We start from the raw sequence: 14,519 nt of genomic DNA, 5'->3' as shown, positions 1-14,519 counted from the left end.
AAGCAAACATGATGCTCCAGCCATCAATCACAGCATATGTACGTTGTATGTGAAATATGTAAAATATATGTATGGTAGTTGTAGTTATTGCTTTCATACATTAATATTTAGTACATATCACTTTAAAGCTGGAATGATTTATTGATTAGCTGTCAGCTATTGCCAACTATTCCTGATAATTAATTAAAGAGTAACTCCAAAAAGTTCACACATTACAGTGTGTTTACAGGACTTGGGGAGAGCTACTACATGAAAAAGTAGTATAAAGTCTTTTGTTACTCTAAATACAAGTATACATTTTTTTCATTTTACCTTTATATTACCAGGAATCTTATCATTGAGATTCAGAAACTCTTTAACAGGGGAGTCTTGGCCAAGCCAGCAGCAAAGAGTTTTACATAAAAGGAACAAACCACAATTTGAAACAAAGAACATAGAAATAAAATTGTAAGAATTAAAAAAAGAAGCAAAATACTTAAAACAATCATTAAATTACATCAAGTGTTTGTTCAGTGCAAGGACGTGTACAGTCAGTGCTCCTTAATCTTATTTTCATAATATTCCATACTAATTATTCAAATTTAAGGTGCCTCTGTAAGTCACACCATGATGATGGTGCAAAAACTTTGAGAGCACTTTCACCAAAGATGCAGCTGCTGATAGTCATGATAGAATGCAAATAGGGGGACAATTTGTTCATGTAAAAAGAGTATGTTGTGTATGTGATAATGTTGCACTCATACCTGCACATTGGGACTAATCCCATTCTCCATCAGTATCTGGCAGACCTCGGCGTTCCCTCCCAGAGCTGCCCAGTGCAGAGCAGTGTGACCATCCACATCTACCAGGTCCACACGTGCAGAACCTTTATTCATCACATTTACATGTCAGACAAGGCATTTAGCTGACACACAACATGTGTAGTTAATGGATTGCTCGCGCACGTGCATCAACTGCACCCACCTTTGATGAGCGTGAGGATGACGTCTCTGTGTCCCATCTCGCAGGCGCGAAACAGCGGCGTGTGCTTCATCACATCCAGAGAGTCGACCATCGCTCCCCTCTCCAACAGCAGCTTCACTGTGCTCACATGGCCTGACAGGGAGGCCGCATGGAGGGCTGTGTGAACACCCACACACACACACACACACACACACACACACACACACACACGCACACACACACACAAACACACACAACAACCCTGAGATAATGTAACTGGACAATAAACACCCTCACTGCTCCTCATTCCTGTGCCACTTCTTTGCTCATCCATCCTCTGGGATGTGGCTAAAGCCTGGTCAGCGAAGGTTTAAACAGTTAAACAGTGAAAATTAATGAGGAGCAATACACTTCCCTCCTCGTGTCTCCCCTTCCTCCCCCTCTGTGCAGTCCCTGGACAGTTCAGACTAGAGTCAAGTGCATGGAAGTGATCCGGGCACCAGTCAGCTCCACTGCCCCTCACACCGTCTCATTAACATGACTCAACCGTTGCATGTTATGCATGCATAAACAATGACCGCCTGGCTGAGCAGAGGGGCTATCGCCATGGAGATTATACGTCCAAAGAGCGCCCGGGGTCAGAGCGTGGCAGCAAGTCATGTGCGTCTACATGTGTGTGTGTCGGAGGACAGTGATGGCAGTGGTGGGAGTCTATTCAACGAGCTCACGCTGATTTTGCTGACAGTATCACTTCCCTCCCTCACTCAGTCTCACCTCGGGGGAAATCCCCAGTGACATCATCGGCCCTGACTCAAACAAGCGGCAGACCACACAGAGAAACAGGACAAGGACGAAAGTGCGTGTGACTGTGTGACATCACGCCCATTAGTGGGGTCATGGGTCATAGCAGTTTAGAGGAGCCTCGGCTCATCCTCGTGTTTCTCAGGTGCTCACCGGTGCCTCCGTACTTGTCGGCCATGTTGATGTCAATGTGAGGGGTGAGGGCCAGCATGGTGCGGATGACATCATCACTGCCCTTCCCAGCCGCCCACATGAAGGCTGTCCTCCCCTCCAGATCAGGTTCATCCTTCACAGACGGGTGGGACAGGAACACACCAACTGTCTCCTACACACACACACACACACACACACACACACACACACACACACACACACACACACACACACATACACAAAGAAAATGACTGTAGTGTAGTTAATTGTCCATTTTTTAGATGGGTGATGTTATATCACACACAACAACAATGAATACCTATATATATAAATATATCTATATACACACAAACACACACAAATGTTTACTCATATATATATATATATAGCTTATTTTAACTGTGATGCTCATAAAATCTGAAGAAAATCTTCAAATAGCAAGTTTAGCATGTCTACATTCTCAGATGGATGCAGAACACGCAGGGTGAGACAGCGTATCCCACTGACAATGACACTGTCTTTTGAATAAAGGTGCATGATGCTGGCTCAGCAGGTTTTCCAGCTTCACGAGTACGAGCGTTCATGTCTCACAGCATTGTTGCTCTGAGCACCGTAGTGCAGAGGCGTTGCTCCCTGGCTGTCTGAGGGAATAGTGCCTGATGTGTTTCTCTCCAGCAGTAGGTGGACGATTCTGGCGTGGCCTGAAAAGACATGCGTTTATATGAGCAGGATGCGAAGGTGACAGGTAATGACAAGGATATACACAGCGAGGAGCTGAAACAACAGCTTAATTATATGTTGCTACAAAGACACCTTATATTTTTTCAGTTTACTTTTACGGAAGTGTTAACAGAAAAGCAAAAGACTCCACATTGAGTCAACATAAGTCAGGTGACACTGTGAGCTCTGTTTGCCTCCGCACAGTGCTATAGAACAAGAACCGAGAAACATGATGTCTGCAGTCATGGTAGCAGCTCAGTGAGGCTTAACTTTGTCTAGGTTGGTAGCAATGTACTGGTTTTTAATGTATACCAGTAGGCAGCAGTAGCAGTAGGTCAGATGCAGCATGTGTCCACCCACCAAGCAGGGCTGCCCAGTGCAGTGGTGTCCTGAAGAGGTTATCATAAGCTGTCACATTACAGCCCTCGTAAGACGTCAGCACCTCCACCACCGCCTCGTTACCGTCGGCAACGGCAAAGTGCAGGGGTGTCCTCCCCTCGTAGTCCTGCCAGTTCAACAGGGACTCAGTGGGAGCTGCCTCCTTCACATGATAACACACACACAACACAAAAAAGACATGCAGACTGACAGGTGAGGATGGAGGATGTTTATGTCAAATTTACTCGACAGTGTGTGTGCACAGTAGTGTGTACCAGTATGCAGCGGACAGTTTGAGTGGCGCTGGGCTCCTGACTGTGCGCTGCCCAGTGCAGAGGGATCTTGCCCTCGCTGTCCGGGATGCCAATGTTGGAGTCGTGCTTGATCAGGAGGCGCACGTGTTCCGGACGGTTATAAAACGCTGACCAGTGGAGAGCAGTTTGCTGTGCAGAGAAAGAGTGTGAGAGCGAGAGACATAAACAGAACGCCACAAACAGTATGAATGAAGTTCAAAACAGAGCAGGCTGTTGTGACACCAGGTTTGTGGTTTCCATCTACGTAAAAAAAAAAAAAAAAACTACTCCAGTTTGATAAGGGCAGGAAATATGAGGGCTACTACCGCACAGAGCTCATATTGAGGAACCAGCAGTGAGATTGTAACTAAGATACATGTCTCCATGACGGCTGCTGAGCTATTCTGAGATTTGCTGAAACCACTGTCATCTGACGCGATGATGCATATTGGATTATTACAAAAGTAACTACTGATGTCAGATACTCATCAGCTGCAACGGACAGAGGAGACTGTGTGTTTGTGTGTTTGTGGTCTTATCAGCAGAACACAGGACAAAGCTTCAGATTGTTGAATCGTTTGCTGCTGTGTGAGTGAGCCCCTCGGTGCCTCTGTGCGTATGACCTCAAATTCCTGCTGCTCTAATGAACTATACTCAGTCAGTCTGTTATCTTTTTACAGGTTATTGGTCAGATGCCCAGACTGGCAACTGAGGACAGTTGGGAAGACAAACAATCTTCCAACGGCTTTTCTTCGCTGCACTACCTTGTTCTTGTCTTGTGTGTCAACCTCCCCAGGTCCGATGTGTTTGAGCAGCAGGGCGAGGGCTTTCGGGGAGGGGTGACGTGTGGCCAAGTGGAGCGGGGTCATCTCCTCTAAATCTTTCTGCAGCCAGTTAGCACGCCTGGACAGCAGTAGCTTCAGGAAACGCACATTCCCCTGCAACACGAAACACGAAATTAGCTCCCAAAAGCACAGATTCTGCTCGATATTAGTCATGAACCACATGCACTCCGCAGGCTTTCAGCTGTGTCTGGTTCAATCCGCAGGTCATCCATCTTTGTTCACTCCTCCTGCCTCTGAGCTGTTAAACGGTAAACATTAGCAGGCCTGTCATCGCCTCAACATCGTCATCATCCTCCTGAAGTTTGCTCACCACCGGGCCGCTGGATGATGTATTTTGCGACAGCTGTCACCGGACAGCAGGTGTGTGTGTGTGTGTGTCCATGGCCGCATACACGTGTGTTTTGTATATTTACCATCCCGTGACCACAAAGCCACAGTCTGACAGATCTATCTCGCGTGTGAGCATGCATCTAGACTGTGAGTGTGCGTGTGTGTGTGTTGCCGTCCTCCCTATTCTCAGTCCAATTAGATCGGTAATCCCTGGCCTCTCTCCCTGTCTCAGCCGTTTATTGATCAGATGTCAGAGAGACAGGGCTTCCCATCACTAGCATCCCCCAACACACACACTCACACACTCACACACTCCCAATCTATGAGACAGACCCCAATAACCTATTACCTCCCCTCTTTCTTCAATGATATGATGATCCTGTATCATACGAAAAGGCTCAAACAAATAACTGAGACGTAAAGAGATGCTATTAGTAGCACATCCAATTGGTCCCCAGATACACCCCTCTGGAGAGAGAACACACCACCCTGTCCGAAGGTGTTGTCATTATCATCGTCTCCCCTGACTGTCCCTCAGTCTAGACCGAAGTGAAAAGAACACTGAGCTCTTCCTCTTTCATAGGTTTCAGTGGCCAAAATGCTGTGAATCAGGACTTCCTCACGCAGAACAATACTTTATTTATAAGAGAGTGTAAACTCTCCACACACACACACACACACACACACACACACACACACACACACACAAGCCCTTAGGCCATATCTACAGCCACTAGGGGGCACTGGCTTCCTACTGGAGCTGACGGACAATTAAACTTTCTTTCTCTGCCATGGCTTGATATCCATTCCAGCTTTTTTAATCCGTACACTTGTGAATCAAGATAATGTAATTAAAAGAGCTATTTCACATATTTGTGTATGTGACATCCAAACCTTCTGCGCAGCAAGGTGCAGAGCAGTGCGCTGGCTGTGGTCGGTCTTGTTAACCGAGGCTCCGGCCTTCAGCAGGATCTCCGCACAGTCCAGGCGGTCAGCCAGCACGCAGTACATCAGAGGGGTCCGTCCAAACTGGTCCTCGCGGTCCCGCAGTGAGGGATCTGCTACATTACACACACGCATAAAAAAATGTTTAAAAGGGCAGGAGGTTGAAGGTTTAAGTCAGAGGAATATTGCTTAGAATATTCAGTTCCATTTATAATCAGGGGGTACCATTATGTGGCTTGTGATGGAATATGTTATGAACTGTTTTTTAAAAGGATACCCTTACAATTAAGTCTGTTACTGCTTTAATTTAATCGGAATTCCACGTCTATTCTTTCTAAATAGGTCAGAGTGGCTGGCAGTCAAAAGCTAGTACTGTAACACTAGTCGCGACTTCACACTGAACAACTGAAGCTCTTCACATATTTTCTCTATTTCTATTGCATGCCTCTCCGAGACTCAGTTTTCTGCATATTCAAGATGAAATGCACGTTATGTAATTTCTGATGCTAGCGGTCTTATTCACGTTATGTTTGTCACGTGTGCTGCATTCCCTCATCACTCTTCTGTCTCTCACCTGGTGGTTATAGCACCAGGCGACCAAAAGAAACACTGATACTGGACATTGTTTTCAATGAGAGACTGTGGTTCCAGCTGCCATGCTGACACAAACCTGCTCTGCTGCTGCTTCTCAGTGCAAACCCCCAAAACTCTAACCAGCTTCTGCGGCTGACCCTGCCCTCTGACCTTGCTACAGACAAAGGGAAATGCAAAGAAATGTTTCTTATAGAAATCAGTTAAGCAGCAAATTACTTGCATATTTATGTAGATTGTACCATGTGTGTTTGGGGTGTCATGGTGCCCTGGTGCAGGGCTAGGCTTGTAAAAAAAAAAAGGCCAGAAATGCTTTGAATTTAAATGTCTTTAAACAACTCACCTTTTATCTGTGTTTACTTTCTCAGCTTTGTTAATTAGTTCTCACATTGTAAAAATAAAGAGCAGGGAACGCAGTGCACCTTTGAAAATGTAATTCCCTGTACTTAAACAGCCTGGATTAAAACTTTTGAATGAAATAAGAGTATCCTTGTGCATAACACCAGGCGTAACAAAAATAGAAAATTATCACAGACCGAGAGAGAGGTTGTAAGAGGGCAAAATTCGACCCATGGGCTTCGGGTCTGGCCCACTGGTTAAAGGGTGAGTCCATCAATTTAAGAAAAAAACATAGTATAAAGCCTTATTTCTGGCTCCAGAAGAAGTTGCATATATATATATATATATATATATATATATATATATATATATATATATATATATATATATATATATATATATATATATATATATATATATAAGAACACATATTTTGCAATGATTCCTCAAATGTGTGGTGTGGCAAAGATATGTAACGGAGGCAGGATATTTTACAGTTTAACAACAAAATTATCGAGAATATCTGCCCTAATACTTACCTGTGATGAGCTTGAGGAGGGCGCTCCTATCTCCATTGACAGCTGCAGCATGAACCTGCGAGCCCAGAGACGCCGGTCCTGGGCCAGACGTCGCTGAGGCCTGCAACACAAACAGATAGAAGGTCACAACTCAACCTGCAGCAACATACACTCAGCTTACTTATCAAGTGTTAAATAAGGTGACATTAAGCTCAGTCTAGACAGTTTCCTTACCATTCATTTAGCTGCGAGCACACCCCACAACTGGACGCAGTTACACTTAAGTGGTTCATGCATAATACCATATTATCCACTATAATAAGACACGTTTAATTGGATTTTACTAATGAAACAGGTTAAAACTGGGAATCTCAAAATGACTTCCAGTCGCTACATAAAACCTAAATTCATAAGAAATATTAGTTAACTATCACATCCACTGATACTACTTAAAACTCAGACAAATTGTTAAAATTTTGTTTTTATGTACACTCTGAGCTCAGGCGGTTAGTTCACACTTTTTTCTCTTGCAGCGCAAGGGGGGAAAGATAAAATGATCCTACTTAGATATCGATCATATCTCAGGCAGATAACAAACACCTGAAGTGCACAATAAACAGATACTTTCCAATGTTTGCTTACAGTAGGGAGTATGTGTGAGTGCGTGCGCATGCTTGTGTGTGTGACAGTGTGTGTCTGCTCCCGCTGAGGGGGCTAAATCTCTTCCTGGCCCCACTTAACCAGAGCCCAGTGAAAGCTGGATAATCTGCAGACAGGAAGCAGCTGGGGAGGGGGAGACCCTGTGTGAGCGTGTACGAGGGGGGTCTCTCTTCATGTCTTATTCATGTCTCATTAATACTGCAGCATGCCTAGCTGTGAGTGTGCGCGTGTGTGTGTGTGTTTGGCGGGGTTTCGAGATGTGGGACAAGCCCTGCGGGGCACAACACAGAAATCAATTATTGCCCCTAAACACATAAACGCTGGAGGCACAAACTCATGCCACAATCTGAGGTTTCTCCAAGACATTTTCATTAACAGTCACACAGACAGATCTGAATCACTACTTCGGAAACATTTCACGTTGAGAGTTTTTATACAATACAACTGATAGGAAATTTTTAGAAATTATAGGCCGGCTGATGTCTAATAAACTTTTAGACTTTCAGTAAGAAATCTGAATGATGTGAAGGGAGGAGAACACTTCGGTGTCCTCCATCCTTCCCTCTCATCCCCCTCTCTCTACCCGCCACCACCTCATAAAGAGTGCTCCTGTAGACACTGCGTGCAGCCTGGCAATTACCCATCATGCTCGCTGCTTTCTCACGCTCTGCCAAGCAGTGGCGGAGACTTAATACAGGTTAGTTAATATGTTTACTGCAAAGTAGGGAAAAGTGTGCGCTTAAAAGGGGAACAGGAGGGAGAGATGATAGATGCGGCACTTAAAGGTGTGTGTGAGCGTCAGTGTGTGTGTGTGTGTATGTGTGTGTGTGTGTGTGTGTGTTTGGCACATGTGCCACGTCATGGGAAGTGATTTTCCGTGAGAGAGAGTTTTTACAGGGGCTTTATCAAAATCGACCACAAACATCTCTAAACATCTCTAATTTACAGTGATTACTCAGTTTGCAATGCACGTGCACACAAACACACACACACACACACACACACACAGAGTCTGCGAATCCTAATATCTAACACATGCGGAAATAGCAGAGATGCCACAGCTGCACTTTCAGAGAGAGTAATATCTTGATTTTAATGTTAAAGGGGAAAAAGAAACTACATCGTTTTGGAGCAGAAATTCAAACTTTACAAAATTAATGAGGCAGCAATGCAAACTCAGGAATATGTATTATTTCCATCAACTAGCTGTTCTCAGAGGTAAATAAGGTCCCTAGAACGCTGTTTGAAGGCAGGGTCTGCCAAATATAAACAAAGTAAAACGGTATGAAAGTTTGTGAAAAAAACCCCTCAGTCAATTAAGTTATTTCTCTTATGATTAAAATGTCTTCCTCAAAACTGTATAGGGCACTTGCATATTTTCTTTCACAGATGAAGAAGTCATCTGATATTCACTTCTCAGTCTTGACAAGAGCTCATTCCAAACTTTCCTTTCACTTTTGTTGACTTATTTTGATCCTTTCCTACATTTCCGAGTCAATATGAAACCCCCCTCAGCTGCCACAATAAAAATGTGAATTGATTTGTGAATAATCTTAAAGGGAGAAAAAAAAAAGTCATAATTTGGCCAAACACTGACACAAGGGACACAGGTCGATGTCTGAATCTATGTGAGAGACTTTCATATCACCAAGAGTGGGCAATTAGAGTTTCATGAGGATCTGAGTGTTTTGGAAACACCTACAGTGCATCCAAATTTGGCTAAAAAGCCTTTTGCGATGCAGTGTCTGAAATCAAACAAAAGAGGGTGTAAAAACAACACCAGGTCCTGTTGAGAGGTTCGGAGCGCTCTCATTTAGCCATTCATACGCGTTCCTCGGGGAGCGCTCCACTTGTTAATATGAAGACAATAACTCAGAGTAAACTATTGATCAGAGGCTGAGGTCCAGACCAAGTGATTGTGCATCTGTATAAGTATTGATTCATGCTGATGCTGACATTATTTAGTCTTTATTCATATTTGGCCTCATATAACTGCAACAAAGAACACACACACACTCCCACGAAACCTTTCAGCAACACAACAGGAGTGCTGCACAAGTACACACCTCCTTACACACACACACACACACACACACACACACACACACACACACACAGAGCTCATTCAGCTGAAAGAGCATACACACACCGGACTGTAACTAACACTTCAATTGATGCAGGCAAAGAAACCAGGGAGTCGAGGTGTGTGTGTGTGTGTGTGTGTTTCTCTATATGTCTCTCTAGCTGTCCATCAATGTGACGCTGTCTGCTTTTGATAGAGGACATAGCTAGAGCATGCTGGCTAAGCAGTGGGGGAGAGTCTGAGCCTGTGGCCTTTATTTCAACACACACACACACACACACACACACACACACACCTTTTATACAAGTGTATCTTTATATATTTTAGAGTTATAACAGAGTGTGTTTAGGCTCATTGCCAACATGTGGGCATTACAGGTGCCTATACCACCTACATGTTTTAGTGTGTTACTGTGTGTGTGTGTGTGTGTGTGTGTGTGTGTGTGTGTGTCTCAGATAAGAGATAGTGGCTGCAGGGATCAGTCCGTGGGTTTTGACTGACAGGTAAAGAGGTGGGAGGAAGGATAATATCAGCCCACAGGGATGCCCAATCTGTAAAGCCCTATTTCTGGGGGACTTCCTGTTTCCCCAAGGACCAATGAACTGGCTCCCTCGGCTGGGGGGCCGAGCCCTGGGGCACAGCAGGGCCAATCAGCAGGGGGGGAGAAGGCTGAGTGACACATAGATGGGCTAATTTACATCATTAACACAATGCATCCTGACAAATGAGCCCCCAGGGTGAGAGCCAATCACCTGGGAGAGTAATGCAATTAGGCGGGACCACAGCTGTCAATCTCACAGCCACGGGGGTCAGGTAGTGGCGCCTGTGGCTAAAACACCCCTGCCTACTGCCTGTCGTTCACACACACTCACACACTCTCACACACCATCTATACATGCACACAGTATGTATAGAGAGGGGACACACAGTAGAGGCTGGTTCTCTATCTCCTTCCTGAGGGTGGAGGGTAGGAGGTGGTGTGTAACCGCTCAAGGGAAGCAGAGATTGACTAACGTCCTCCAAGGATTCGCACCTGAGCCGAACTGTGTGCATATCCACTTACATCTGGGGTGTGTGTTTGTGTGTGTTTACATTTGCCCATGTGTTTTCGCCCACTGGGGCACAGTCTTGTTTATGCTCCCTGTGAGGACTATGACAACAAAAGGTGGAAGAGGGTACAAACCATAGGGGAGCTGAAACTGGTGCAGAATAGTCCTGCATTTGACTGGCATGTAAGCAAATGCTGCTGGTAATGAGGCTTATCTTTGTCTCATTAGGTGTAGTGATATCATACTGGAGCACTCCACTGAGTCGATGGCTTCTGCCCAGCACGCCGTTAATGTTTGTGTTGTGTGTGTGTGTGTGTGTGTGTGTGTGTGTGTGTGTGTGTGTGTGTGTGTGCATACTGGTCGATGTTACTGTGACTGGCAGAGTGGCAGGCGGTGCTGGAGCTCAATCAGAGCCACTAATAACACTCTGTTTCAAAACACAATCTCGTACCCCTTCATGGCCTCTGTGCGAAACAGGAGGAGGTGTGCAGGATTCAGTACCAGTACCATTCCAAAAAACAAGCGGATAAATTCTGTAACAGTGAGCTGATACAGTCCCTGCCACCTCGTGTGTGTGGCACAGGCACTGCTTGAGACACTCTGAGAGTTAGGGGAGCTGTGTGTTTTGTGTCATCCCATTATATCACTAATGAGCTGCCCCCAGGAGTGGGGGTGGGGGAGACAGCAAGGCGGACAGAAAAAGACAGACGAAGAAAAGAGTGAGAAGAGGAGGAGAGAGAGGGAGATGGAGAATGGGGGGGGAGAAGACAGAGAGCAGCTTGGGGACTTTTTCCTCTTCTCCCCTCCGTATCCTTTTCCCAACACCTCTGAGTCTAATTGGACTAAAACTGTGATCTAATTAAATGTCCAATTAAAGTGCAGAGAGCAATGTGCCCACCGGCGAATCAGAGTACAGGGACATAATCAGCTGGAAAAACAAACAAAAAAATCAATAAGTGCAATGCGAAATGGAAGAAAATGGCGAAAACAGAAAAAGGAGGAGAGGAGGATGGACAGATGATTTCAGAGTGCTGGGAGAGCAGTAGGATGTGTGCTGCATGTAGCGGGGTAGGACACTGTGTGTTATGTCTTAAGACAATAGATGTATGGGTGTGGATCAAAACAAATACACATATCTATATTGGCCTTGTACAAGTACAAAGATAAATATAAGATGGTAACAAAGTCAAGGTTTCTCATTTTCTTTCTTTACGGACAGATATGAGAGGAGCACTGAAAGAATGCTGCTCCTCACTTTGTGAGATCATTTTTAATCCACTTGGTCATTATTAGATGTATGGCAATGTGTGTTCATTTAGAAACACTGACAATTGATTGAAGGCCTTTTGGTTTTTTGACCACTGGCAATTTGAAGATCTCCCAGTCCACTCTGCTGAGCTGTAAACAGCATCTGTGATTAAACCTTAAGATGCCTTATAGACTAAATAATCTCTTAATTGAAAAACAATGCATAGGCTACATCAATCATCAATGAAAATATGAATTTGTCACAGCTTCAACTACACATAAGAGTTCAATTTAAGAAAGATTGTGGATTCATACACCAAACGGTTTCTTACACACTGTCCAGTGTGGTTTTCAAAAGTGTCGATGCTTTGATGCTGATTTGATATCACATGTTTAAAATCATTCAATATCCACGTTCATGAGAAAACAATCATCCTATTTAGAGGACTTTTTTTCATAGTATTGAAAGGGGTTTAGTGAGTATTGTTTTTTTGGTATGGTAAAATTATGGTATCATGACAACCTTACTATCTAATCGTCCCAGTCTAAGCTAATAGTCCGAACAGTTATCCTTCCAGAGACACATTACACTTTTTTAAAATTCTATTATTTACTTGTGATGTACAAGTCCGCGCCTGAATTAGAGATAAAACTGATCAGAAAAATCAATGTTCCAGTTTGAATTCACATAACTATAGTATAGTTACAAGTAACAAAACACAATAAAGACAAAAGATGCTTGTATCCTCTTATCACTCAAACTTGTCAATTTATGATAGACTATTGATTAAAAACAAATGGGAGACAGACAAAGGTTGTAACTATGATGATGTCAACTGGCAAAACATATTGGAAAGATCCCAAACAGTACTAATTTCCACTAACCATAGACAAATGCGATTTAATATCTTTCACAGAACCCTAACCCTCACGCCACACAGCCTTCATAAGATCAATAGGAATGTCTTCGCCATGTGCCAAAGGAGTAAGGTGAATGAAGGAAAGTTACTTCATATGTTCTGGGCTTGTCCCTGCCTAGATGAACTTGGAACTTTGGAAGTTCGTTATAGGGACTGAAATTCCAAGAGATCATAAAATGTGGCTTTTGGGAGATGTCAACATGCTCAAAGTAAAGGAACATAATAAATATTTTGTGTCGTTTAAATTGTAAGAGTGAAGTTACTGTGTTATGTGTTTTTGTATTTTTTTTCTCCTTTTTCTCTTTGTCTTTGTCACATCATCTTTTACGCTGTATAAAAAATGAAAAATGGCCAATAATTGTCAATAAATAAATCTTTTTTTTTAAAATTGTACATGCTCTGTGTATGTGACTAATAAAAGATGTCACATAACCAGTTCAACACATGATATTTCAAGCTTCAGTAGATAAATGGTGACATAAATCAAATACTGGAGGAAGACATTGTGATGCCTATTTTGCCTTTTATTTCCTAGTATTAACAACTTAAAAAGGGCCTTCTGCTCCTCTTCCTCTCCACCACTGATATGCATACAGGGTGAGAGAGAAATCTTCCTCTGACTCCATCTGTGCGTTACTCGCACACTGTGAACCCCCTATGGACAGCTTTAGCCCATAAAATATTAATGCTGGGATTCAATTCAACATTCCACCTTAATCTCCTTAACAATTAGGCTGTTGCCACACACACAATTAGGTTTGTTACACATAGTCTCAACGGTTCCAGAGAGAGGATTACCAACTGATAGTGCAGGGTAGAGACAAAAGTAACCAACAGACAAATACAGAAATTCAAACTCCTCTGGGGTGTAGCAACTTAAATCAAATCTGGAGAGTTGCTCTCTCTGTGTATCGGATTCTTACCATAGTTGCATTGAGGGGGACACTTCAACAGATGTTTCTCAGTTCAGTGCATCCTCGGTGGGGGTGGATGCACGTCCAGGTCCCCTACCTGCCCTGATCCTGGCTCCTGCGGGGGCAGAGAAAGAGGATCACTCACATACTGAGAGCAGCCCACCTGTTCACACAAACGACTGCCAGCACAACACTGCTACTGTACTGATTACAGGCAGAGTGAGGAAGAGTGACATATTACTTCTGTTCATCAATCTACTCATCTAGTCTGATGAGGTGAAACAACCTTCTGTTTAAGTGGTGATCTTTGCTTTATAATAGACACAATAATGTTGTTAGATTTATGGAGAACATTTGCATACATTTTGCAGAGTTGTGCATCAGAGTTTTTAAGTTATTCCAACTCACCAAGTCTCATGTACGGTAATACAAGGCATTGCTAACTGGTGAAAATGGGTCGAACAGGGTATTGCAAAAAGTGAGCCATAATGATGCAACTCCCCCTGTTTTGGAGAAATCAGTTATTCATAAACGTACTAAAAAAGTGCAGACAACGAAACTGTGACAGTGGATACACTGAGTACAACCTCAATGCGATTGCATTTTAATAAAGTGTTCCTTCCACTCGTCTTTATAAGGTGTTATAGTTACCGTTTATTTTCCTTTTCTTCCAGATGAGAATCTCAGGAAAGTTTTCTTCCAAGTAGTCCCGTTGAATCGCCACAGTCTGGTTTACAAAACACTACAACTCCCGTTACTGTTGTAAAGTAATGAATCGCCATGATTAGAG

The 14,519-nt window shown here is 43.6% G+C and overlaps 1 protein-coding gene across 5 annotated transcripts in view; it reads right to left on the bottom strand.

Moving 5' to 3' along the window:
* invs (inversin) overlaps nt 1–14,519 on the bottom strand; it is a 22,711-nt gene extending 8,192 nt beyond the window's left edge. The window contains exons 1-13 of one of the 5 annotated variants that reach the window (XM_037073367.1): nt 14,381–14,500; nt 14,138–14,232; nt 13,739–13,844; nt 6,877–6,976; nt 6,078–6,155; nt 5,357–5,523; nt 4,052–4,225; nt 3,270–3,437; nt 2,977–3,157; nt 2,488–2,597; nt 1,897–2,068; nt 964–1,119; nt 744–865 (exon numbers count right to left, since the gene is read on the bottom strand). In XM_037073367.1, the coding sequence (XP_036929262.1) occupies nt 744–865; nt 964–1,119; nt 1,897–2,068; nt 2,488–2,597; nt 2,977–3,157; nt 3,270–3,437; nt 4,052–4,225; nt 5,357–5,523; nt 6,078–6,155; nt 6,877–6,976; nt 13,739–13,741 (1,431 nt within the window). In that variant the 5' untranslated portion in view covers nt 13,742–13,844; nt 14,138–14,232; nt 14,381–14,500. Of the gene's footprint in view, nt 1–743; nt 866–963; nt 1,120–1,896; nt 2,069–2,487; nt 2,598–2,976; nt 3,158–3,269; nt 3,438–4,051; nt 4,226–5,356; nt 5,524–6,077; nt 6,156–6,876; nt 6,977–13,738; nt 13,845–14,137; nt 14,233–14,380 lie in introns of all 5 variants that reach the window. The other 4 variants (XM_037073366.1, XM_037073370.1, XM_037073371.1 and 1 more) reach the window with 4 other exon arrangements.

This window comes from Acanthopagrus latus, chromosome 17 (assembly GCF_904848185.1).
Source record: "Acanthopagrus latus isolate v.2019 chromosome 17, fAcaLat1.1, whole genome shotgun sequence".
Taxonomy (NCBI): Eukaryota; Metazoa; Chordata; class Actinopteri; order Spariformes; family Sparidae; genus Acanthopagrus; species Acanthopagrus latus.
The sequence above is the reverse complement of the archived record's forward strand: the minus strand, read 5'-3'. Positions and strand labels throughout refer to the sequence as shown.